Below are 27508 nucleotides of genomic sequence, written 5' to 3' on the forward strand. Positions count from 1 at the left end.
GACCATAAGGTCCTTATCACCGTGCTGCAGGACCCTAAACGGGCCATCGTAAGGGGGGGCGTCGTGGCGAACACAAACGTACTCCGCCGTGTGCAGGCCGCGCGGCACCCGGGAAACAGGGGTACCATGCTGCGACATGGGGATCGGAGCTCTGGAACGCGGTCGCCAGCGGCCTGGGGGTTAAGCTGCACTGTACCACCGCGTACCGTACCACCCTCAGGCCAACGGGCTATGCGAACGCTTCCACCGGTCCATGAAGACAGCACTGCTCGCAGGCCTGACGGACAGCAACTGGGTGGACAAACTGCCGTGGGTCATGCTCGGACTTAGGAGTGCCCCCAAGGAAGACCTGCAGTCCTCGTGCAGCACGGTGATAAGGACCTTATGGTCGACATGGGCGGTAAGAAGGAGACCGTGTCAGTAGACAGGATCAAGCCCGCCCACGTGGACATGTCCCAACCCTTAGAGTTGGCCCTACCCCCCCCCCCCCGCAGAGGCCATCCGCCGTTACGCCGGGATCCGCCTCCCACAGAGTCACCGGCGACCTCACCGATGTCAGTGCCCCCGGGTGTCATGGAGGGCGAGAGCACTTACGCCGCTCCTCCCTCCCCGCCCCCGGTTTTCCGCACGCTCCGAGGCCGGACAGTTGTTCCCCCCCGCCGGGGGGATTTTGACTATGGGTGAATTCTGGGGGGGCTTGTGTAGTGATTGTAATGGTACATAATTCACCCACGGAACTATTGTTAGGAACATTAGTTCCGCCCGAACATTCTGGAACGTTTGTGATGATGTCATAGCCGAACATTCTAGAACATCGAACATTTTGATTTAGGCGGTGGCACTTCCTGCCATTCTTTCCAGTAACGTACTGTATCGTGTAGTTGTGCTGATGAATATTCAGCTTTGTAACACTGCCTCCGACTCCCTTCTCTCAGCACCACAAAGGTCTGTTAACCCTTTTTACTGCATCTACCAGGGTTGTATTTTACTCTGCTATATCGGTTTAAACTTGTTGTTTTTATGCGAGAAGAGAGCTTGCTGTATCATTTGGACATTCAAATGAAACCAATGCAAATTAAGTCTTATTTAAGCTTTTTTTAAGCTAACTTGACAAGACAAAAGATGACCCGGAAACCCTTAATTCGGTGTCCTGGCTGAATGGATTTTTATTTATTTATTTTCTTTTATTTGTGTCTTTGCTGCCACCTAACGGAATGTTTATTGAGATGACTGGTGTGGATTCCACTACACATCCCATGATCCTTAGAGAGGTTGGAGCTTGCGCAATAGATTATCCACGGGCCTGTTTGTTAGCGTTGTTTGGTTTTGTTGTTGTGACATAAAGGTGGAAAACTAAGAATTTGCAGTGAATAATACATTGATCTTGTCGCATGAGGTAAGACAAGTCGATTATTCTTACATTTCTGCCCGATCTTTGACATTACTGGCTTGGTTATCTATTGTCTTGATGAAAAACATAGCTAGTTACACAGCTAGGAACAGTATAGCCTTACATAGCCAACATATATATAGGCTGGTAGGCAATGCGCTAGCCAGACAGTGGGACACAAAACAGAAGTCGTGTTCTCCCTGGTGCTCAGCCTCAAACCAAAGTAAAAATATCCTGTGGTTAGACATTGTTGATGACCCCATCGGTAGGACCCTCTGTATTTCTTAATTTATTTATGTCTGTTCTTAATAGATCGATGAGAGGAAGATAACCTTAATTTAGATTATATCATCAAGTAAGCCTATCTGTCTAGGGTTCTTGTTTATCAGGTTATAGTCAATTGATAAAAAAGTAAAATAAAACAGGCCCATGACTCATTTGGGGTCCACTCCCCACCCATAGTTTAAAAAAATTAAAAAACTGTGTAGCTAAGTAATTTGCTTAGAGCTGGTGCTATCTAGTAGACTAGAAGAGAATGGGGAGGTGGGACTGAACAGCACACCAGCTGCTGTGTGTGTGTGTTGTTATGGCAAAACAGAGTAACATTACAGACAAAGCCACCTAACAACCGCCTGAGGTCCTACATTGATAGATGCAAGGCAAGGGTCTGATTGATTGATTGAAAACTTTAACAGATTGCAGAATGGGTACAGTCACAATTGTTAATGGGGTGCAGACCAGAGAAAGACTTTCATCTTGTTTACATCAGGGTCCCCCATTTTCAATGTATAATGACATTTATGACATACACAACATACAGATATACAGATATAATAATCTAATCTAATCATCTAATCATGACATTTATGACATACATGACATACAGATATACACATTTGTGACATACAAGATATGCAAATATACAGTACTGTTAAACAGATCCTAACAATCCTAACAGACATAGGAGGGGGTGGTTCAGACATTTACGGGGGCCAGTTTCGAATTGCAGCCTCCCGTAGGTGCTCTTTGAGAGCAGTTTTGAAGGTGGGTAGTGATTCAATTTTTTTTACGGCTGTGGGTAGGGCGTTCCACATTGATGTGGCATAATTACGGAACGTGTTTAGTCCCTTGTTTGAGCCGAATCTGGGTTGGACATAATTTGTGGAACTCCCTCTGGTGTTGTGGTCGTGGTATTCACTGACCAGTAGTCTGACCAGTTTGTTTTGTGATGTTTGTATCTTGTTTTTAGTGCCTTTGAGGGGCTTTGGTACCATGAGGTGCAAGCATAGTCGTACTAGTACCCTTGAATGAGTGCTCCTGTTAGAGTCTTCAGGGTATTTTATATTTTTGTTTACCAGAGAGGAGTTCCGGTACAAGAATCTTGTTCGTTGGTTGACTTTTTTTATTACATTGGATGCCTGCCATCTTGTCACAGGAAAGATTAGTCTCTAGGATGGAACCCAGGTATGTAATTTCATCTTTCCTTGTGACAATATTGTCACCCACTGTAACAGAGAAGCCGTTGGTCTTGCTGAGTTTGTTATTTGATCCGAAGAGAATGGACTCTGTTTTACCCAGGTGTAATAGTTTGTTATCAGCGAGCCAGGTGCAGATTCTGCCGAGTTCTGAGCTGAGGGTTTGTTCAACCTGTAACTTGTTCTTGTCAGAGACCAGCAGGGCTGAGTCGTCCGCGAACAGGAACAAGTTGCAGTCACAAGCTGAGTGATGACATGTAATTTCATTTGCATAAATTAGGAACAGTCTGAGGTATTAACCCTTATCAAAGAAAGAATGATCAAAAACACTGGTTTGGCCTTTAAAGGGGAATGCCACACGTTTTGACAGTTCAGACAGTATGTGTAAACAGTGAGTACACACACTCTCACATGTGATGTAAAATCTGAGGCTGCTCCATAGACAATGAAAGGCGCTCTGACTTTATGAGAAAATCTTTGTGTGAGCAGTGCTAGGATATAAAGCTCATTTGGGTGTAAGAGTTTGCGATTAATCGTTTGGCCGATATTTGACATTTTAAGATAATCCGCATTGGCCTATTCCTGAGCCTATTCCTGAGCCTATTCCTGAGCCTATTGTGTGTGTGTGTGTGTGTGTGTGTGTGTGTGTGTGTGTGTGTGTGTGTGTGTGTGTGTGTGTGTGTGTGTGTGTGTGTGTGTGTGTGTGTGTGTGTGTGTGTGTGTGTGTGTGTGTGTGTGTGTGTGTGTGTGTGTGTGTGTGTGTGTGTGTGTGTGTGTGTGTGTGTGTGTGTGTGTGTGTGTGTGTGTGTGTGTGTGTGTGTGTGTGTGTGTGTGTGTGTGTGTGTGTGTGTGCTTCAATACACCAAGATAACTTGGCACAGTGTTTAATGAGAGATAGAAGTGGATTTGCGGGACAAAATCTCCGCTCTATCAACCTTGGTGTCACCTCTAACATTAGTCACTTTGTAGATGTCATGATATGAGCAGGCTGTGTGCAATGAGTGAACAATTTAAAATCAGTGCACCGCAGAGACGGAGTGCAGATCTACTTAAGCAAATAAAACAACTTGAAATGGAGACAATGCAGACAGACAATAACATTAGTGTTAAATAATATTTTAATTTAAATTCAGAAATGGTCTAATTTATCATTATTATAAAATTGTTGTATTTTTATCATATAAAATATCAGCTGCAAATAAAACATTGGCATTATATATCGACCGCCCTGCTCTCTAAATACCGCCATTGACCATTGAAAAACCTATATCGGTCGACCACTAAATCATTATCTATGGAGCAGCCCCAGATTTGACATCACAGATTGGAGGATTCTCTCTCATTTATATCTTATTAGGAGAGAGTGGTGTGTGTTCACAAATACTGACTGAAACTGTCCTGGAGCACAGGAAGAACACATGTGAATTTTTTAAACGAGTGGCACTCCCCTTTAAGCAGTACACAAATAAAACACCCAAAGGTGGAAATGAAGGAATCCAAGACTACAGACTGTGATGTCATCAGGCAACACTTCTCCATTTGTGTACATTGTGACAGCGCGCCCAAGATGATTTATTGTAGGAATAACCTGTGTCCTATATTTTCTCATTAAATTATGCCATATAGGTGTTTAAGCTACAAATATACTGAGTAATCAAAGTCGGCGTTATCAACGGAGCAGCTCTAGAGTCTCTTTGTGATGTCACAGAGTCTTGGTTCTGAAATTCTAGCCTTGGCACTTCGGGGGTTACTTTTGAAAGTGATCCAGTTCATCATCATCAACCTTTATTTATTCTTGAAAAGTCAATTGAGGTCACCCTCATTTTCAATGTTGTTGAGACTTTACATACATTTCAATGCACACATTTGACATTTCTACAATATAACAATAATAAATATTAATAACTATCTATATAGTATAAAATGAACGTAGGCATAAAATCAGCACACAATTGACAGAATAAAAAATGCATAAATTGCAGACGCAATAATAGGTATAAAAGACAATAAAAGTAGTGCAATGTAAACGTGCAGACTTAATGGCATAAAATAAGTACAAAAGTACAATGTCACTCGAAGGCATGTGAACCTGCCCCCAGTTGAACCTGTTGGCTCTCATGTTGTTTGCCTGTTTGTCTCTGTGTTGCGTCAGGCCGCTGGGTGACCCCTTCCCTGCCATGAGAACTGACTACCAGTTCACCAGCCCCACCTTCTGCAGTTGATGGACCTGCAGCTGGTCCAGAGATGACAGACAGTGCCAGGGCCTTCCTACGCAATGTTGCGACAGTGAGTATAATGCACCTCTGCCCTCTCTCAGACAACACACAGGTTGCTGTGACCCGACTAGACTGAAGAGAGGCGTGTGGAAGAAGGGAATAATAATGTCAGCAAATACACAGACCAGACCGGAACAGTGTCTTAACCCTTTCACTACCACACGACAAAGGGTTAACCAGTTCACAACCACGCTACAGGAGGTTAACCCTTTCACGACCACACTACAGAAGGTTAACCCTTTGTAGTGTGGTAGTGAACTGAAAGGTGAACCTTCTGTAGTGTGGTTGTGAAAGGGTTAAGTTATTGGAGCTGCTGAGGCCTAAATGTTGCTGAACTGCTGAAATGTGTTGTTCAGTTGTGCTTCCTTGTGTGTTTTCTAATAATATCGGGGATGATGATTTTGAATGACTTCACGGACAATTGTGGTCATTAGCTTAACCTGTTAATTTGTAGACCGTTTTCGCCTAAAGGTACATGCCTAAGTAAATGGAAGATTGCTCCACTTCTGCAAGGTCAATTAGCATGTTCTTGGTATCTAGTTACTAGGCTGAGTAAATTGTAATGAATACATTAATTATGATGATTTATGATTTTGATGATCAACATTTTTAAAAATTTTCTGAAAAATGCTCACTGAGCTCATTCACCACCTTATTGAGATCATGTGTACAAAAAATCTAAGCAAATGAACCGCGGGAAGATGATTAAACAGAAGGATCTGTAGATACAGTAATTAATGATAATCGACTTTAATTATAAATTCATATTTGACCTTGAACTTGACCTTGACCTTATTATGGCCAAATCATACATCTATGGATAGGGAAAATGCTCCTCTTTCCAATGGCAGGGTTGAATCTGGATTTAGTAATTTCTTGCATTTTCCGAAAAATTTGTATTTCCGATAAAACATCGGTAAAAATGAAAATATACACTTTGCCTACTGTTTTTGATAGGGTTATGTTATTTACTCTTGGCTACAATTTTTTTTTTTTAAACATTAACCTCTTAACATCCAAGGGCCCACATGTGGACGATTCTTTGCCGACCTCTAGTGGCTCGGGTGTGCATTTCTTTTAATACAATACATAGGTAGAATTAAAGCCCTATTTGTAGCCTGTTGATTGCCCTTTCAGGTGACAAAATCCGTTCAGCGGTTCTCGAGTTACATGCCGATATGTGAGGCGTGCCCCAAAGTACGCAAAAGTACACATTACCAGTACCACCCCCAACTCCCGGGGCTCTAGCTCCGTCAATAATTTGGCGATCTCGAAAATCTTTGCACAGGGTTGTAGCCAATGAGGGTGGCTTTCCAATGATATGAATGAATGAATGAATGAAAACTTTATTAACAGATTGCAGAATGGGTACAGTGCAGTACAGCTCAATACATACAATTGTTAAGGGGATGCAGACCAGAGAAAGACTTTCGTCTTGTTTACACCAGGGTCCCCCATTTCCAATTCATCGTAACATATATGACATACATGACATACAGATAGACAGTACTGCTACATCTATACATTTATGACATACCAGATTTGCAATTACAGTACTGTATTTGTGATACAAAAAGAGTCCAGAAAGAAAAGAGTATATACATTAGGCGTAGAAACTGTACATTGGATTGGGTAGGTGGGGGTGGGACTGTACATTGGAGGTGGTTGGGGGGGGGGGGGGGTTGGGTAGGAGTGGGGGGGGGGGGGGGGGGTTGGGTAGGAGGGGTGGGTGGGGACTGTACATTGGAGGTGGTTGGGTGGGTGGGGGGGGGGTGGGTAGGAGGGGTGGGTGGGGGACACTGTACAACTGTACAAAACAACACTGTACATTGGATTATTGACAAGACCATACTTGGTAATTTACTGTACATTGGCGGGGGTTGTGTTCGGACATTTACAGGGGCCAGTTTCGAGTTGCAGTCTCCCTTAGGTGTTTTTTGAGAGTGTTTTTGAAAGTGGGTAGTGATTCACATTCCTTTACAGCTTTGGGTAGGGCGTTCCACATTGATGTGGCATAATTGCGAAACGTGTTTAGTCCCTTGTTTGAGCCGAATCTGGGTTTAACATGATTTGTGGAGCTCCCTCTGGTGTTGTGATCGTGGTATTCACTGACCTTTGGGAAGTATTTAGTCATGTACATGGGTACCTTGGTCGTGTAGTGTATCTTGTAGACCAGGCCCATTGCAAGTTGCTGTACTCTGTCGTCTACTCTAAGCCATCCTAGGTTGTCAAAGTGGGCAGGGGTGAGGTGGGTTCTAGGAGTAAGGTCAAGCAGTAGTCTGACCAGTTTGTTTTGAGATGTTTGTAATTTTGTTTTTAGCGCCTTTGAGGTGCTTTGGTACCATGAGGTGCAAGCATAGTCGTAGTACCCTTGAATGAGTGCTCCTGCTAGAGTCTTCAGGGTATTCTTGTTTACCAGTGAGGAGATCCGGTACAAGAAACAAGTTCGTTGGTTGACTTTTTTTATTACATTGGATGCCATTTTGTCACAGGAAAGATTTGCCTCTAGGATGGAACCCAGGTAGGTAATATCTTCTTTCCTTGTGACAATATTGTCACCCACTGTAACTGAGAAGCCGTCGGTCTTGCTGAGTTTGTTATTTGAACCGAAGAGAATGGACTCTGTTTTGCCCATGTGTAATGATAGTTTGTTATCAGCGAGCCATATGCAGATTTTGCTTAGTTCTGAGCTGAGGGTTTTTTCAACCTGTAATTTGTTCTTGTCAGAGACCAGTAGGGCTGAGTCGTCCCATGATATGATAATTGGGGATCTAATACGGTCTCTATTGATCGATTTATGATAAAGAAAAAAAAAGTCCCCTATAGGGGGACCTTAAGGCTTAACAGGGGACATGTCTTGCTATTCCTTTCACTATTTAAGCAACTTTACACAATTCCTGTGCGTCTATGGAACACATCTGTAAAAATAAATTCAAATAAATTCATTGTTCTGTATTTCTAATCAAGTACTCTAAAGCAGCATTTTTCCACTTCAACATTTCAAGCCGTTTTGGGCTTGGCTCCGCCCATAAGCGCTTTGAGTGACAGTCACCCACAGTCTGCACTGGCAGACACTGACAGAGAGAGACATAGAGAGATAGAGGAGGGGGATACTAATTAATTTCGCCACGGAGGGCATAATCCCAGTGGAGAAGCCCCATCCCTGAGGCGCGCCAGTCGGGAGGTTGTGTGTGCGAGTGTGTGTAAATGCGTGTGTTTCGAGAGAAACTCCTGTCCCTCTCTCCTGTCCTTGCCTCCCTTCATTGGCTTCCAGTACGCTACAGGATAGATTTTAAGGTTCTCCTATTTGTTTTTAAAGCCCTTAACACATTAACTGCCACGCAGTTTGCCCGTCTCATACCACTCTCTGCCACCACTCTAAGCCTATGGAGATGTTCACCTTCTTTGCAGGGCTATAACTTTTTAAATTGTATTGCTAAATTGACATTACTATGGCCCACAACATCGATTATCTATCGTTCAGGATGTAGGAACGTTATACTTTTTCATTCACTGATTCATACGAAAATACCGTCTAGAATATAAATATGTTTTTATCGTTATGTTTTTATCATAATTCCTAGAACGTGAGGTATAGGCATAAACGCATATATAGATTATCAACTGCCGTTTGTTGCCGATACACGTTATATTAAAAATTTCAACTGTACATGATCCTAAACGTTATGACTGATCATGCACGGATGAACGGGGGGGGGTCGTTTATAATTCCGTGATCGTCAGTAAATGCTTTATGTAGTATGGGTGATATATTGATCAGAGCAGTTTGCATTATTAATAATGAACACTCACGCTGAAAATGACATCAGTGTCCTCTTACCGGTCGCCGATGAGACTGGAGGAACAGATCCCACTTATTTGACGGTGATCTACTCGACCCATTTCCGGTTTGTATAATAATAATAAACGCCGAAATCATATCGATTATTGAGTTATGGCAGCGATCCATATACACGACGTGTGTCTAGAGTCCCGCAACAATATGTGAGTGCCGGACGCATTTGCCCGGTGTGCCGAGATCACCAGAGATCGATTTCCGGTTGTAACTCGCCGATCATCCACCAGGCGGCAGTATTGAAGCGTTGCAGAGTTGTGCAGGCTCCCACTGCATCAGACCAGGCTCCGTGGGGGCATTCTGAATACCATGGCGAAAAAATTAAATATGATCTCAATAACGTCGTACGCCGTGGAATGGCAGAATTAACATGACCTTAAAACACGCTGTACAACGTTTTTGGCGCAGGATGTGTTAACACATTGGTCGCCAAGAACGAGTTACACCGTTTTTGCCCGCCATGCGTTGAACGCCAAGAACGACCGTTTTTGGGATCAATATTTCATTTTTTCGCCATGGCATTCATAATTCATCCAGCCAACCTCCGGACTGCAGTGGGACCCTGTATGAGATTGCAACGCCTCAATACCGCCGCCTGGTGGATGGTCAGGCGAGTTACACTCTCGCCAAAACCAGAAGTGCCGATCGGTGCGTCGAGGAAATCCCTCCGCCAGTGATATCTTGCTACGTGGCTCCAGACAAACACTATAGTGCATTTGGATCGCTTTCTAAACTTAATAATCGATATTATTTCGGCGTTTATTGCGCCATACAAACCGGAAATGGATCTAGGAGATCGGCGTCAAATAATTGGGATATTTTTCCTCCAGTCTCATCGGCGAACGGTAAGAGGACAGTAACTTTATTTTCAGCCCGATTGTTTATTCATTTCACTGCAAACCATCTGATCAATATATCAACCCATACTAAATAAATCAAGGAATTATAAACAACCCCCCCCCCCCCCCCCCCCTTCCTTCACGCATGATGAAGCATAATGTATACCGATCATATACATTTGAATTTTTTAATATAGCGTGTATAGGAAAGAAACGCCAATCGATAATCTATCATATGCTTCAGGGCCTATAACTACTGTTTTTGGAATTACAGCAGAAAATATTAAAAACATACTTATATTCTCGACACTATTAACACAACAATGTATGAATGAAAAAATATAACGTTCCCACATTCTGAACGATAGATAATCGATGTTGAATGGGCCATAGTAATGTCAATATAGCAATACAATTTAAAAAGTTATAGCCCTGCAAAGAAGGTAAACATCTCCATAGGCTTTCAACGGTGGCAGACTGGGTACTTTGATGGGCACAACCCCCGGTGCCCAATGTGTTAATGGTCAGCCCCCCTCCTACATCTCAGACCTCCTATCCCCCTATTCCAACACCAGGTCCCTCAGGTCAGCCGATCAGAGGCTCCTGACAGTCCGGAGGTCTAACCTCAAGCTCAGGGGGGGCCTTGCCTTTGCTGTCGCAGCCCCTGCACTGTGGAACAGCATCCCCACCTCCATTAGGCTTGCCCCCTCGATAGATGCCTTCAAATCTAGGCTCAAAACCCACTTCTACCTACTAGCCTCTCGTTCACTGACTCATGCCCTGTTTTCCTGTGTGCTTGCCTGTGTGCCCTCCCATAAAAAAACGGAGTTGTGATTGTTGTCTATATGTATCTATGTATCTACCCTTTATACAGCACTTTGGTTGACACGTGTCATGTTAAATGTGCTATATAAATAAATCTGATTGATTGATTGATTGGAAAAGGCCATTTATAAGACACGGGATCTTTAAAACTAGAAAAATAACCAAAAAGACATGTTTTTACAGATTTAATTTTTGACCTACTTTTTCTCCATTTTTTCTGTGATTTTTCTCCCATCCCAATTTTCCTCTCGTGCCAATTCTCCCTCCCCTGTCCTGATCGTTGCTTGCATGTGCCCCCCACTGGCCGGTTGTAGGGAGGGTAGCGGCCCATCACATGTCCCCTCCGATACATGTGGAGGCAGCCAGCCACTTCTTTTCACCTGCCAGCGCGGACTCTCGTGGGTGGCTCACACTGCCCCCGCCATCTCCTGTCTTTGCTGTGCAGGCGCCCTGACCGACCTGTAGGAGTCGCTGTTTACAACGACCAGATTACCACCCATCGACTTCCCTCCCGCTGACTGCCAATTGAGTCAGTATGACGGCCGGCCCAAGTCGGAGGCAACACTGACAGCCGAATTCGATACCGGTGTCTCTTGCGTTGGTGACGAGCGCAATGTCCGCTGTGCCACCCAGCCGCCTATGTTTTTACAGATTTTGAACATGCAACACCTGTACAGCCAGACAGTTGACTACTCAACCCACACATAACACATTATGTATTGCAAATGTTATTTATATTGATAATCCTAATTTAGTGTATTGCCCAGTTCGTTGCCCAGTTGGAATATGAACCCCTCACAAAAGTGAGCATGTCAGTAAATAGAAATAAATACAGCAAGACTTTATATTAAACTCTTTGATGGATAGTGTGTGTGTAGCAGAGTAAACACACTGCAACAAAAAAAAATAAAAATTGCGATGAGTGAAATAATGTTATGTGTGTGTGTGCTCTTTAGGGGATCAAGGACTCCATTTTGGGGATTGGAACGATCTCTATGAGCGATAGTGAAATTTGTTATGCGTGTGTGCTCTTTAGGGGATCAAGGACTCCATTTTGGGGATTGGAACGATCTCTAAGCTGGATGCCCGCATCCAGCAGAAAAGAGAAGAGCAGAGGAGGAGGAGAGCCAGCGGGGCCCTGGCACAGAGACGGGCCCAGAGTGAGGAACACAAGCCTGACAAGTAGGGGACATGAAAGGTTGCATGTTGTTACACTTGCACAGTTGAGACCACGCACACACGCAATGACAGTGGTGTTTTTCCCACGCTAAAACCATGATTTGTTGATTGCTAATGTTACAGGTCTTGGGTGTGAGACCTGAACAGATAGGATTCTGTTTGTGAACAGATCAGATAAGGAGACAGAAGATAGTTAGGCTGGTTCCATTGGCTTCCTGTCACAGAATCCGTTTATTGAAAGACATCTGAATTCAACTCTTTTGGTATAGATATCTCAATTAAATAAAGAAAATAATACAGATGTATCAGGTAATTATACCTCTATAACCTGGTCACATCCATTAGTACATTAGTACATGAAAATAATTGTAAATGAGTGAGGTAACTGAAGAAACAGTATAGAAAATAATACAGATGTATCAGGTAATTATACCCCTATAACCTTTGTAAATATATATAACATAATATAACCTTATAACTCATTGTAAATGTATGAGGCAAATGAAGAAACAGTATAGGAAATAATAGAGGTATCAGGTAATTATACCCCTATAACCTTTGTAAATATATACTATCAGAGATAAACCCCTCATAAACATTTAAAAAATATGGACACAGCTTAATTGGTGCTGTTGTAATCTTTTATAGTCATCCTCTGAATTAAGCTTGAACTTCAGAATGTTGTTTTTCTGACATACACATTGAAACTAGAAAATGTATAATACATTCTTTGTTTGGTGGTTTGCTTAGATAATTTGTCTACTGAATCACAAGCTCAGAGAAGGTTCTTGATGACGAGAGGTGTAGCCTGTTTACTTGCCATTGGTTATGTAATGTTATCCTGTAAACAGGGTTCGCACAAGGTACTTGAAGTGCTTAAAGTGCTTGATTATTTACCAAAAAAAGTCCAGGCCTGTAATTCCTTAAACGGCCTATTTTTTAACAAGGTGCTTAAAAAGTCCTTGAAATTCAAATCAACCATTTGCATTGAATGTTTTGTTCATCCATGATACAATTGTTCTGAATCAAGAAATTGAATTGTTTTAATCTAAAGTAACTAATTGTTGGAAATTGGTTTTAAGCCATAAATATTGGATCCGATTTATTTCCTATAAAAAAACAGCATTTAAAAGTGAATTGTATCCTTTTAAATGCCCTTTTAAAATGAAAAATTGTGCTTGGGAAAGTCATTGAAAGTCCTTGAATTTCATTTTGCAATGTCTGTGGGAACCCTGTGTACAGTACTAGCATACGTACCAATAGCCTACTTACACTAGAAAATAATTATCGCACAATAGAAGACTGACTGGCATCATGACTTAACACATTCCCAACAGGAAACTCATGTATGCTGATGACTTGCATACTATATTCTATGGTGGTGGTCATTGAGTATAATTGGTTGTTCCTTTTTCTCCACAGCGAACCCAAACTAGCTAGTAGGATTTTTCAGTGTTGTGCCTGGAATGGGGGAGTGTTCTGGGTAAGATGCAATACTACATTGTGCTTTTACAGCAACTCCATGTCACTCACACATGAGCAAGGCTGACAGTATTGCTTGTTTTTGTTAGAAATATGAATCTATTGAAATATCCTAATTGTTTATATAAGCTAACACTTTGCTCTAATATACATGCACACCATGGTAGCCATGGTTGCATGATGGAACTCACTTCCAGAACAGATTGCTAAAGCACACACTAAAACAAGCTTTAAAAGACAACTGAAACAACATTTAACAGCCCCTACGCTTTATTTTAATGATAGGAATGTATGTTTACTGGATGTATGTTTACTTTGTATGTATATTCAGTGTCTATGACTCAGGGTAAAATACTGTAGTACATGTACGTATGTTTACTTTGTATGTACTGTATATCCAGTGTATGTGACTGTGAAATACTGTAGTATATGTATGTATGTTTACTTTGTTTGTATGTATATTCAGTGTCTATGACTCAGGGTAAATTACTGTAGTATGTATGTATGTTTACTTTGTATGTATATTCAGTGTCTATGACTCAGGGTAAAATACTGTAGTATATGTATGTATGTTTACTTTGTATGTATATTCAGTGTCTAAGACTCGGGGTAAAATACTGTAGTATATGTATGTATGTTTACTTTGTATGTATATCCAGTGTCTATGACTCAGGGTAAAATACTGTAGTATATGTATTAGTGCTGTCAATAGATTAAAAGAAATTAACTAATTAATCTCACAATTTTTTTTTTTTTTATCCACTTTTTCTCCCATTTTTCTATATTTTCTCCCATCCCAATTTCGTATCATCCAATTCAACCCTCCCCTGTCACGAACGCTGTTTCTTGCCTCCCACAAGCCGGCTGCAATGTGGACTAAGTCATACATAGCACAAGTCCCCTCCGGTACTTGAGGTAACAGCAGTCGCATCTTTTCACCTGCGCAGCTCGATCTCTCAGTGTCGAGGAGTAACGCGTGGGAGGCTCACGCTGCCCCCGACACTTCCTGATTCTACTGCGCAGGCGCACCAACCGACTTGTAGGAGTCGCTTGTTCACAACGTTCGATCCCCACCCTTCAGTTTTCCCTCCCCGTAATACGGCCAATGTGTATTACTGCGGACGACCAGCTAAACTGAAAACAATGTGGAGAGCTGGATTCGAACACGCGAATCCTAGCGTCTCCACACTGGTGGCGAGTGCCTTGCCCACTACACCACCTAGCCGCCCTAATCTCACAATTTTTTGTAATTAATCTAGATTAAAAATAGCATTTTTCTACTTAAGACCGAAGCTTGTAACGGATATTTACTTGAGTAAAATCATGGAATTAATGTAAAATCAACACAAAGAAAGTATATTTAGATTCAAAGACTATTTTAATAGCTTTCTTTGAATACAGTTTCTCTCCTGTGAAATACAAATGTTCAATAAAACCATCAACATTGACTCAGCTAGACCTCTTTTTTATATCCGCGGCGCTAAGATTGAAGATTTTTCACTCCATAGATTCATCTAGAATAATTTATTTTAATGCTTTAAATAATTTAAATTAATCTCAAATTAAAGCATTAACTTTGACAGCCCTAATATGTATGTATGTTTACTTTGTAATTTGTATGTAGTATTAGGGCTGTCCCCGACTAAGGATTTGGATGGTCGACTTTTTTTTAACTTTTTAAATTTTTTATCATTCCATTTGGGCTGTGGGGGGTGCTTAATGTCTGAATGAGTCGACTGAAGGCTTCTTGTCCTCTGCAAAAGCATGCAATTGGTCCACTGATGGATACATCTTGATATGTCTAGTCTAGTGTGTTCATTAGATGGGTGAAATCCTCTTTCAGTGCCTCTGTGCCTGTTTTCGTAGGCAGATAGCCTCTGGTATGAGTGCCATTAGCGTTAGCCACGCTTCTAGGCCTCTTTCTTTTGGAAAGAATGATAAAAGAAATAAAAATTAAAAATGTATATATATTTTTTTATTATATTCGACTAAGAGGTTTGCCAGTCGACCACGGCTCCTTTCGACCGATTAGTCGACTAATCGATTAATAGGGGTCAGCCCTAGTATGTATATTCAGTGTCTATGACTCAGGGTAAAATACTGTAGTATATGTATATGTTTCCTTTGTATGTATATTCAGTTTTTATGACTGTAAAATACTGTAGTATATGTATGTATGTTTGTTTACTTTGTTTGTATGTATATGCAGTGTCTATGAATCAGGGTAAAATACTGTAGTGTATATATTATATGTATGTTTATGGTTTCTCACTGCTTGTGAATTTAGTGCATAATAATTATACTGTATTATGTAATATATATTGTACTATGTATTATTCCATATGATTAAGAATATGGTATGTATAGTAATATGTTTGAGAGAAAGGATATTGTCACTCTCTGATTTTAATACCACTTGGTTGTTTGTTTGTCTGTAAATGTCTTATCTATTGTCATGTTTATATGTTATGTGTGGAACCCAGGAAGAATTGCTAATGTTCTGCATTGGCTAACGGGGATCCTAATAAAATCATAAATAATTGTACCATGATTTCTAGTCTCAGGGCTCTACAGTGCGACCAAATTGCTCGCATATGCCCCTAAAAATATTTGTATGCGAACCGTAAAAATCAATTACGCGCACGCTGTGCGAATACAGATTATAGCCTCTCTCGTCTTTTTTTTCCTCCGCTGCGAGATCGTTAAAAAACTACAAGTCCCACATTGCACTCAAGCCAACGGTCCAATCACAGTAGAGTGAAGTGACTGGTTTCATGGGAAATAAAGCAAATGACCAAGATTCGGAAGCTCTCGTTTTGCTTGTTTACTTCCTGAAACTCCGCGATCAGGGCTCTCGTTTTCCGAGACACCAACTTATTATAGTCTCTCTCTTACCAATAGCAATAGATTTTAGAACACCTAGATTTATCGATAGCAATAGTAATATAACGTTAATGCAACAAAACGAATGCCTTGCTTTGTTAATCATAACGTTGATGCAGTAGCGTATGTCGGTGTGTTGGCTGTAACGGACATGACAATAACATCTTAACGTGTACACATTAAAATTGCGATAATCTATTCTAACATTTTCAAATCGATGCAGTTGAATTTCCCCCTTAGGATCGATGCATTGTTACACCCCTACACCAAAGTCACTGGCCCACTGTGTATCTGTGTGTATAATAACTTGGCTAGCGTTATCAACAGCAGAGGTGGGCAATGGGTCCAGCTGCAGCGCCGGAGTGCAAGCGATGTGATGTAATTGGCAGACTCGACTGTCAATCAATGGTCTACCTGACACGCAAACTCAAACAATGTTTCTGTACTGGAGGTGTGATTGATTGAAAACTTTATTAACAGATTGCAGAATGGGTACAATACAGTACAGCTCAATACACACAATTGTTAAGGGGATGCAGACCAGAGAAAGACTTTCGTCTTGTTTACATCAGGGTCCCCCATTTTCAATTAATCAGGAAAGTGTACAGTAGGAAAGTGTACAGTATTTCAATAGGCAACCCTGAAAGGATTATTTTTCTAGAAGAGCAACACAGCCAAAACATAAGCATTGTATGCATAAAAGGGGCTAAAGTTAAGTGACTGAACCTTTTGTAGCAGTAGTTTGATTTGATAGTTTATTTGATAGGGACAGCACATGTTAATGAACATCAAGTGCAAAATACAAAATGTAAACATGCAGGGTTGTAGCAAGAGCTAATTTACACACATGCACGCACAGTACAAATATACATTTATTTAAAAAAAATAAAAATAAACTCTGTTACTTGAAATATTTTCACTGTGCTCCTAAATATTTTTGGGTGCTCCTAAATTTCTTTGTGTGCTCCTAAATTTTTTCATTTAGGAGCACCTGTGCCCCTAGTGAAAAAGGTTAGCGTAGAGCCCTGAGTCTGCATAGTTTTTGGCATAGTTGTAAATTGCGGATAACTGGATATTTGTACAAAGACCATCAGACTCACAATTTACGTATTTTAAAAGTTTTACATTGTTCACCTTTGATTGTAGCGCCACCATCTGGCCGATTGATCATCTCATGGCTGCTAAGAAACTGATGGTGCATTTACATTTTTCTCTCTCCAGCTTAGTCTGTTTCTCTTCTACCGGGTGTTTATTCCACTGCTGCAGACTCTCACAGCAAGAATCATTGGTATGTACCACCAGCAACTCTGGGGAATGGGGTTATATTATCATACTGGCAATCGTGTCTCACTCTCGCCATCTTATCTCCTAGCACTTAATGTGCTCACGAAACAAACAAATGCACTCACATGCACGTGACTAGGCCACGCCCCCGCGTCCCCCTATATGACGCCGGACATGGTCACACTCCACCTTCCTCTTTTTGTTTCCAACACGGAAGTAGCAGTGCACTCCGTGAACTAGTTGTTATGAAACGCAGGGAGAAATTACACAATGTTGGGTATTCGCCAGAAGTTCACCAGCCCCTGGAATCTTCTCGGCACATCCTAAACAGCGCAACGGGCCTGTCCTGGGTTTTCCTCGTCTCGTGACAGCGGACCGAGGGACGTCACGCGACGGTTAGCAGTCGATCTAAGTCGTGCACAGGTAAGGCCTGCGCTATCAGGCATTGATACTAGCATGAGTAATACTGCTCGTTGTCCTGTGAGACAACCGAGTGATGTATTGGCGCGAGGGGCAGGATATTTGGGAAAACATGGTCGTCATGACTCTTTTTTGGGTGTTTTTCCAACTATCCTAGAGCGCGCGGCTGTCTTTACTAAAAGGTCTTCCCTCCTCTTAACCATTCATGCTGACGGTCAATCGGTCTCTAATGTTGGGGGTTTAACGGGGGCTTGTTTACCATTTACATGGGTGGATGGGCTGAGGCTCAGGGCAGGTGTGCTTTTTGTGAATCTATTAATTGAAAATGGGGGTCCTTGGTGTGGACAGGACTGGTGTTTTTCTCTGGTCTGCATCCCCTTAACAATTGTGTGTATGGGCTAGCCCATTCTGCAATATGTTAATAGAGTTTTCGTTCATTTATTCATTTATCCCTTCATGGGTGCACACCACAGTGGAGGTTGCTGCATGCCTACTAGTGAGGCAGTGCTTCACTAGTAGTAGACTTTGGTCTGCAGCCACCACTGGTGTTCCGTGCTTAGTGAAGCAGGTGGCATCAGTCCTTTGCCTCTGACATGGTGGAACGGTGTCCTCGCCCCAGGCCGACGCCATGAGGCGAGTCGGCCCGGCAGGTGCCTGGTGGGCTGATGAAGCCTATACCGCCATGGTATAGAAGTAGCAGCGACTGGCAACATTGTTCAGTTTTTTCTGTCAAAAATGGTGTCTGTGGTGGGGCCTTAGGGTCAGCCGACGTCAAAGCATCGCGTGAGGTTGAGGTTATTCAGCTTTTGACCTAGCCGCAAGCTATAACCGCAGGGAGGGCTAGGATGCTGTCAACGCTCGTTCACAGACATCTTTGGTTGGAACAGTCTCCCCTTGAGGAGGAGAGAAGGCTTCCCCTCCTCAGGGCTCCCCTCTCCGCAGAGGGACTTTTGGTCTTTCCGCAGGAGCGCAGGCGGTATTTGACCTAGGCCCAACAGCGCCTCACACCGCGCAGCCAGAGGTGAGGGCGCGGCCTCGCCAGCGGCTGTGGCGAGGCCCCCGACCAGCGGCCATGTTTCCCCCGCCTGAGGTACCCTGGGCACAAAGACAACAGGTGATCACAAGGCCAACAGCCTTGGCGGCAGAGGGATCGGCTACATTAGATGAGCACGCCCTAAAAAACCATCGCCGTCTAGCTGTGTCTAGTACGCTCTCCGGTCACTCCCCCCCCCAACACCAGCGGGATACAGGCTCTGATTTGTTCCCTTTGGCTGCGGGTCGCGTGCCTTCAGTGAAGCGCAAGCGGCCCTACGTTTTCGCTTCTCATGGGGACAGGGGCTGACACCCAGTTGCTAGCTAGGCCTGGGTCTGCCTGTGAGAATGCTGTGCTGTCAAGCGGCTCCCACGCCACACGTTCTGCGTTTGTGTTTGGTGAGCCTGGTGTTGTATCTGTCGACGGAAAAGGTTGTCAGCGGGGGAACTCGAGGCCCAGGAGGTTGCAGCGTGAGTTCCCACAGCCCCGCCCTCGCCAGGCCGGGTATCATGTTAGTGCCTCCCCCGACCGGAAGACCGGCGGTAGTCAGGCATGCGTGGTTTGGGTGGTAGTAATATCACTGCAGGGCTACGGTGTGTAGGAACCCACCCTATCGGGCAGTGTGGGGACCACACGCCTTGCATGTCCAGCTGCAGAGCAGGCTATCCTCAGCAGTCCATGCCGGGAAGATGTTCAGTGGGGGAGCTTATGTCACCAAGTGTGATGGCCGCTCTCCCCGTATCAGACCGGCCCTTTCTGTCGGGGTCCCCCCTTGGGTGCGATCGTTGGTAGTGCCTCGTTGGTAGTGTCGGGGTGCGATATCCCGGCTCCGCGAGACGCCCTGCTCGTGCGGTTGGCGAATCCAGGGTTGGCAACGCACAGCGGGTGGGACCGGGCCTCCTATCTACAGTTCCTGGCGGACCAGCGCCAGTTGGCGGGGGTGAGCTTTGGGATTATCATCAGGTATGGCTACAGCAGTGCCATATGTCGAGGTGGATGGGGAGAACGTTGAGGCGGGGGCTTGTGTTGCAGTTTGCACAATCCCACCCTCCGTTTTTGGGTTTGGTACAGACCCTTTTTTGTCAGGGTCTTCAGCAGTGACAGCTCTGGCCGACGAGATCCAATCTCTGTTGGCGAAGCAGGCTGGCGTCGTGGTCCCATGAGAGGAAGCGGTGAGCGGCGTTTCCTCCTGGTATTCTCTGGTGCCCGAGAAATCGGGGGGGGGGGGGGGGCGTGTCAGACCCATACTGGACCTGTCCCATGGAAGGTTCAGAATGTTGACCGTCCCCCACCTGTTAGGCACTGTCGGGTGGGGGACTGGTTCACCTCCATAGACCTGTAGGATGCGTATTCGCATCCCGATCTTCCATCCTAGGGCATACCTACGCTTCCTTTGCAGGGCTTAGCGTACGGGTACCAGAGGCTGCCGTTCGGCTGCTCTCTGGCTCCCCGCATCTTCACCAAGTGCGTGGAGACCGCGCTGGGGCCTCTGCGTCGTCGGGGGTTACGAATTTTATTCTACCCTGGACGACGTTCTGGTCCTCGGCCGGTCAGGGAAGGTCGCCAGGTCTCATACCAGGCAGGTGGTGGAATTCCTCACCAGCCTGGGTTTTGCTGTAGACTGGAAGTGGAGTGCTCCTCTTCCCAGTCAACGGGTGGAGTACTTGGGCTTATTTCTAAGCTCAAGGTCTATATGGGCATCCCTCTCAGAGCAGCGGCGAGTGGGTGGTTCTCGGCGCGCTCGGGAGGTTCCGTCCTAGGACGGTTCAAGTTCAAGTTTCTTTAATAGTTGTCATACAGAAATACAGAATACTTTTTTTTTTTTTTTACTTTGACCAGTCAGCTGGTTCTTTTAGCGTTTATCGCTTTTTCATCGCATTCATACTTGGTCAAGTTCGACCGACAGAAGCAGGCTGAAAGGGTTCAGATGGGGGGGAAGACACTCTGGGAAAGGCACGGCTGCCGTCCGGGATTCGAACGCGCTCAGCCCCAGATCCGTGACGAGCACGGTTGTCCACGGCGCTGAAATAGCACTCGCGGTACGTGGTGAGCTACTGGAGCTCCCCTATACAGAATACTTTTATACAAAATGCTTTTTTTTTTTTTTTTTTTTTTTGATCTTTTTCCCCCTCCATTTTCCTCCGATTTTCTCCCATCCCAATGTTAGTCGTATGCCAATTCCCAGTCCCTTCCTGGTCGCTGCGCACTTACCCCCCACAGTCAGATCATCTGGGAGAGTGGAGGCTACCACGTGCTTCCTCCGACACACGTCCAGCCAATCACCGCTTCTTTTCACCTGGCAGCGCGGATTCTCATCGAGAGGGCGTAGCGTGTGGGAGGATCACACTATCCCCCTCAAGTCCTATCCGCGCTTAGCAGGCGCCCCGACCGAACTGTAGGAGTCGCTGTTTACAACGACCCGGACCCACCCCGCCAGCTTCTCCCACCCTCTAATACAGCCAATTGTATTAGTGCAGACGGCCAGCCAAGCTGGTGACAACCCCGGAGCTGTGAGCTGGATTCGAACAGGCGAATCCAGCTCACAGCTCCGGGGTTGGTGACGAACGCAATCTCCGCTCGGCCACCTAACCGCCATACAAAATGCTTCTTACTGTTACGCTCCAGAGACTGTGCTAGACAAGATAAGTATGAAATAAAATAGTATAGCATGTTAAAAATAGAAGTAAAAATAGAAGTCAGTGTTCAGTATAGACATATGTACAATGTTCGATGCAGAATAGAAGTAACGGAGTTACCATACAATACAATATACTATGCAATGTACTAATATACAATACTATATAGTGCAAAGCAGGAATGGGATGAGGTAGTGCAAATCCCTTACCAATAAATATAAAGTGTGTTTAGGTGTTCTAAAGTGTGGAGAGTGGGTGCTCCAGTGTGTTTGTTTAAAGTGAGTGTGCGTGTGGATGTGTGTGCTGTGTGCATTTGATGGTTGTTGCATAGTGTTTATTGTTCGTTGAGCAGCCTGATGGCCTGGGGATAGAAGCTTCTTCTGAGTCCGTGATGCGCCTGCTCGGTATGATGGCATCTGCTCACTCTGTGGTCCCTCTTGGCCTCCTCTTCATGAGGAGGATACAGAGGTGGTTTATTTTTTCCAGTATGGAAATGGACCCGGTGTGAGACAAGTGGAAGCGGCTGCAGGCTGTCACACGTCACGGTCTTCACCAACACCTCCCTCATGGGATGGGGGGGGGACGTGTCAGACCAACGCAGTAGGGGGCAGCTGGCAAGACCATGCTGCCCGGTCTGCGCTACATTCAATGTGTTGGAATTGAAGGCAGTCCTTCTGGTCCTCAAACGGCTCGGCCACCTTGTGGTGGGCAAGCATGTTTTGGTCAGGACGGACAACACGACGTCAGCGTCGTATATTGACAGACAGGGAGGAGTGCGCTCCCCCCGTCTGCACCGGGCGGCGGTCTGGCTCTGGCTATGGGCGTTCTCCATCTGCGCAGCCTGAGGGCTCTCCACATCCCCGGCAGGGAGAATGTGGGTGCAGATGTAATGTCGCAGGGCGGTCCTCACCCTGACGAGTGGGGACTACGTCCAGACATAGTCGGACAGGTCTGGGACCGATTCTGTACGCATTCCCCCCCATACACCTGATAGCTCAGCTGTTGGGGCGGGTACGTCGGGAGCGCGGGACTTGATCCTGGTCGCGCCGGGCCGGGGCTCAGCTGTGTGGTCCCCGGCCCTGATTCAGCTCTTGGTGGCCCCGCCGTGGCCTGTTCCGTGGTCACCGCGGGCCCTCTCTCAGGCACGTGGAACTCTGTTCTGCTCCTGTTCTGGGGCAGCCTCTAGGCTTGGCTGCTGAAAGTGTGAATCTGGTGGGGATGCGTCTTGACTCTTCTGTGGTTAACGCTATCCGGAACGCGCACACTCCATCCACTACCGCGGCTTACGCTGGGGAGTGGCGTATGGTCGAGTGTGGGGGCAGAACATTGTTCAGCCACCCTCTCGTGAGACATTTCCTGCTTGGCGCTCGGCGTCTCAAGCCTGTGGAACGTTCTCTGTCTCAGAGTGGGACCTCCAACTGGTCCTGGGCCGGTTGTCGGAGGCCCCGTTTGAGCCTCTTGAGCAGGCGCCATTGGATCAGCTGTCTTTAAGACCGCATTCTTTTTGGCCATCACCTCCGCTAAGCGCGTGGGTGAGCTGTGTGCTCTCTCGGTGCGGCCTGTCTATTCGGCCGATAGCGGTGCGACTCTGAGGCCTAATCCAGTCTTCGTGCCAAAGAATATCCGGAGCTCTTTTCGCTCCAGGGATATTGTGGTTCAGGCGTTCGTCCGCCTCCTCGCGCTAGTGAGTTGGAGGCGGGCCTTCACCTGTCGTGTCCTGTCCGTGCACTGGGGGTTGGACTCGGGCTCTCAGGGCTTCCGTTCAACTGTTTGTTTGTTACGGTGGCCCTCGCGCGGGTGAGGCGCTGTCCAAGCAGCACCCGTCACATTGGTTGTGTGAGGGCGTTGCCCTTTGCTACATGTTGGCTGGACAGGTCCCCCCTCGGGCTGCTGACCTGTTAGGGGGGGCCTCGGTGGAGGACATCTGTGCTGCGGCCTCCTGGTCCTCCTCGGGTCCCTTCGTTAAGTTTTACCTCATGGACATGACTGGGGGTTCTGTCTCCCAGGCGGTTCTGAGGTCCGGGGCCTCTCCTGCGTCCCGCCATTGGTGGGCTAGCAGGGGTGTGTGGGTGTGTGCCACGGGGTGCTGTATCACACGTGGTCCCGCCTGTGCTGTGCGTTTTCAGGGGTGCCTGGTTCCCCCTTTTTCGCACTTTGGTGGAGTTGACTGCCTCCCCCCCTTTGTTAGGACGGGCGGGTGGACGGGACTCCCCTCCTCCCTGGCTGGGGCTTACGGGCCCTCAGGGGGTACACTTGTTGGGCCACGCGTCTGCTCTGCCCCATATCTCATAATGGCGAGAGCGAGACGCGATTGCCAGTATGATAATATAACGAAAGGTTATCCTATAACCTAGTTATATGAATACTGGCTGAGCGTCTCGCTCTTAGTGCCCTCAGGTCCCTTGGATGGTTTTTCCGTGTATGGAAATCATTCTGAGGAAGGTGGATTGTGACCATGTCCGGCGTCATATAGGGGGACGCAGGGGCGTGGCCTGATCACGTGCATGTGAGTGCATTTGTTTGTTTCGTGAGCACATTAAGTGCTAGGAGATAAGAGTTCTCATAATGGCGAGAGCGAGACGCTCAGCCAGTATTCATATAACTAGGTTATAGGATAACCTTTCGTTATTTTCTTCATCACATGCGTCATAATTGGCTGAGGCCAGTGTTAAAAACCTTTCACTCAAAAAGAGCTGTGTTTTTTTTTCTACCAGGTGACCCCTCCCTCCATGGCAGCGTGTGGTCCTGGCTAGAGTTCATCCTGACCTCAGTGTTCAGCGCTCTCTGGGTGCTCCCTCTGTTTGTACTCAGCAAGATAGTCAATGCCATCTGGTTCCAGGTAGGTTCCTGACTGTCCTCTTTCTGAGCGGAGGCTGTGTGTGAAGTCTGTGTCGCTGTGTGCGGTTGGATAATTAAAATATTTATAACATTTCACTCATTTCGAATGACATATGACTCAGATTCAGATACCTTTATTGTCACATCATTCAGTACCTTACAGCATAAAAAGAGTGAAATTCACGTTGTTGTGGTTAGACCTCGACCATAGCAGCATCCAATATAATATAAATAAACTAAAATAAAAATAGCATAAAATAGAATAAGATCAAAGGATGCAGATATTGTCCAGAGGTTTTCACAAGACTTAAACAGGGTAACACCTCAAGGAGACATCACTTTTAGACCGCCCGAGCGCGTGTATCGCTTCCGCAACGGAATTCGGTTTCCGGGTTCCTCTGATTGGCCGCGACCCCCACGTGACCCGCCCCCCTATCGCCCGCTCTGCCGATGCCGCGCGCGGCAGAGCGAGCGGCCGCAGACTCGCTCGCTTCCCCAATTTATACGCGTGGAAGTATTGACTGAATGAATGAAAACTTTATTTAACAGATTGCAGAATGAGTACAATACAGTACGGCTCAATACACACAATTGTTAAGGGGATGCAGACCTGAGAAAGACGTTTGTCTTGTTTACATCAGGGTCCCCCATTTTCAATTCATATAGAACGACGCGATATTTTATTTGTTTGTCATGACAAACCAATTACATAATCCAACATATGTGTAAAGGCACAACATATTCCAGTTAACGGTATCTTTTTTTAATGATTTGTTACGGCGCAATCAATACTTCCATGCATTCGGGACCTCCATGTTTGGGGGTATTCATCAGACAAATCGGATGCGGGGATTCGGCTCCCATCAGGCGGGCAAGAACTGCAGGTTTTCAGCCTCTCCCCTCTCTCCTGGAGCTTAAGGGGGAGTTTAGTACGCCTGCCGCGGAGGAGGTGGCTACAACATCAACACACAGTGACTACATCGCGATTTTTTTATTTGTTTGTCATGACAAACCAATTACATAATCCAACATATGTGTAAAGGCACAACATATTCCAGTTAACGGTATATATTTTTTTTTTTTTGGTCTTTTTCCCCCTCCATTTTCCTCCGATTTTCTCCCATCCCAATGTTAGTCGTATGCCAATTCCCAGTCCCTTCCTGGTCGCTGCGCACTTACCCCCCACAGTCAGATCATCTGGGAGAGTGGAGGCTACCACGTGCTTCCTCCGACACACGTCCAGCCAATCACCGCTTCTTTTCACCTGGCAGCGCGGATTCTCATCGAGAGGGCGTAGCGTGTGGGAGGACCACACTATCCCCCTCGAGTCCTATCCGCGCTTAGCAGGCGCCCCGACCGAACTGTAGGAGTCGCTGTTTACAACGACCCGGACCCACCCCGCCAGCTTCTCCCACCCTCTAATACAGCCAATTGTATTAGTGCAGACGGCCAGCCAAGCTGGTGACAACCCCGGAGCTGTGAGCTGGATTCGAACAGGCGAATCCAGCTCACAGCTCCGGGGCTGGTGACGAACGCAATCTCCGCTCGGCCACCTAACCGCCCATGACGGTATATTTTTTTAATGATTTGTTATGGCGTAGTCGTTCTATATGAATTGAAAATGGGGGACCCTGATGTAAACAAGACAAACGTCTTTCTCAGGTCTGCATCCCCTTAACAATTGTGTGTATTGAGCCGTACTGTATTGTACCCATTCTGCAATCTGTTAAATAAAGTTTTCATTCATTCATTCATTCATTCAGTCAATACTTCCATGCGTATAAATTGAGGAAGCGAGCGAGTCCGCGGCGGCTCTCTGCCGTGCGCGGCAGCGGTGGATAGGGGGGGCGGGTCACGTGGGGGTCGCGGCCAATCAGAGGAACCCGGAAACCGAATTCCGTTGCGGAAGCGATACACGCCGCCCGGGCTCCGGTTCAAGCTCCAGCTCCGTTCTGAACCCTCTGAACCTTGGTGCTCTCTGGCGAACCAGCCCGCGTTTACACCCATTTAAAGGATAACTCCAACATTTTGGGAAATTAGCTTATTTAACATCTTCCCTGGAGTTAGACAAGAAGATACATACCTTTTTTGTCTCTGTGCATGCATTTAGCTTAGGGAACAGACGCTCCGTTAGCATAGCTTAGCTTCATCACTGGAAGTGAGGCGGGACAGTACCCAGACGTTCCCTACAGGTTTGTTGATATTCTCATTCCTTCAAAGGATCCGAACCGATTGAAGTTTATGGATACCATGACTTAAAATCCTCTTACCTTGACGATTAAAAGCCTCCCCAATTTAGAAAACAGTAATCCAATGGCTGGTATTGATAATATACTACTAACTAGTGGACGCTCGGAGCTAACCGGAGCTAATGCAGAACAGGATGTGTAAAGCAAATATAATGACTTCCTTTCTGGGGTTTTCAAAATAAAAGTGAGACGTTTATAGCAGCGGAAAACGTTTATTTTGTACATTATCTAACGTTAACACGAACCTAAACTAACCTTAGGTTAGTTGTAACGTTAGTTTAGGTTCGTGTTAGATAATGTACAAAATAAACGTTTTCCGCTGCTATAGACTTCGCTCTTTTATTTTGAAACCCCCCAGAAAGGAAGTCATTCCTCTCGTTATCTGCTTGAGTGTCCGGTTGCTGGTTAGCTCCGTTAGTGTGCAGTATATCAATACCAGCCATTGGATTACTGTTTTCTAAATTGGGGAGGCTTTTAATCGTCAAGGTAAGAGGATTTTAAGTCATGGTATCCATAAACTTCAATCGGTTCAGATCCTTTGAAGGAATGAGAATATCAACAAACCTGTAGGGAACGTCTGGGTACTGTCCCGCCTCACTTCCAGTGATGAAGCTAAGCTATGCTAACGGAGCGTCTGTTCCCTAAGCTAAATGCATGCACAGAGACAAAAAAGGTATGTATCGGGGGAGCTCCAGTAGCTCACCGCGTACCTCGAGCGCTATTTCGGCGCCGGGGACAACCGTGCTCGTCACGGATCTGGGGTTAGCGAGTTCGATTCCCGGACTGCAGCCGTATCTTTCTCAGAGTGTCTTCCCCCCATCTGTACCCATTCAAACCTGTTTC

At 45.5% G+C, this 27508-nt stretch overlaps 1 protein-coding gene across 1 annotated transcript in view; it reads left to right on the plus strand.

Moving 5' to 3' along the window:
- The first annotated feature begins 1270 nt into the window (after nucleotides 1–1270).
- The window catches only part of ei24 (EI24 autophagy associated transmembrane protein), a 39869-nt gene continuing 13631 nt past the window's right edge, over nucleotides 1271–27508 (plus strand). Inside the window, exons 1-6 of the mRNA XM_084320044.1 lie at nucleotides 1271–1396; nucleotides 5018–5151; nucleotides 11698–11843; nucleotides 13263–13323; nucleotides 17427–17493; nucleotides 24293–24417. Coding sequence (XP_084176170.1) covers nucleotides 5110–5151; nucleotides 11698–11843; nucleotides 13263–13323; nucleotides 17427–17493; nucleotides 24293–24417 — 441 coding nt within the window. The 5' untranslated portion in view covers nucleotides 1271–1396; nucleotides 5018–5109. The remainder of the gene's footprint in view (nucleotides 1397–5017; nucleotides 5152–11697; nucleotides 11844–13262; nucleotides 13324–17426; nucleotides 17494–24292; nucleotides 24418–27508) is intronic.

The sequence above is a fragment of the Notolepis coatsorum genome, assembly GCF_963971535.1.
Source record: "Notolepis coatsorum genome assembly, chromosome: 8".
In the NCBI taxonomy this organism is placed as follows: Eukaryota; Metazoa; Chordata; class Actinopteri; order Aulopiformes; family Paralepididae; genus Notolepis; species Notolepis coatsorum.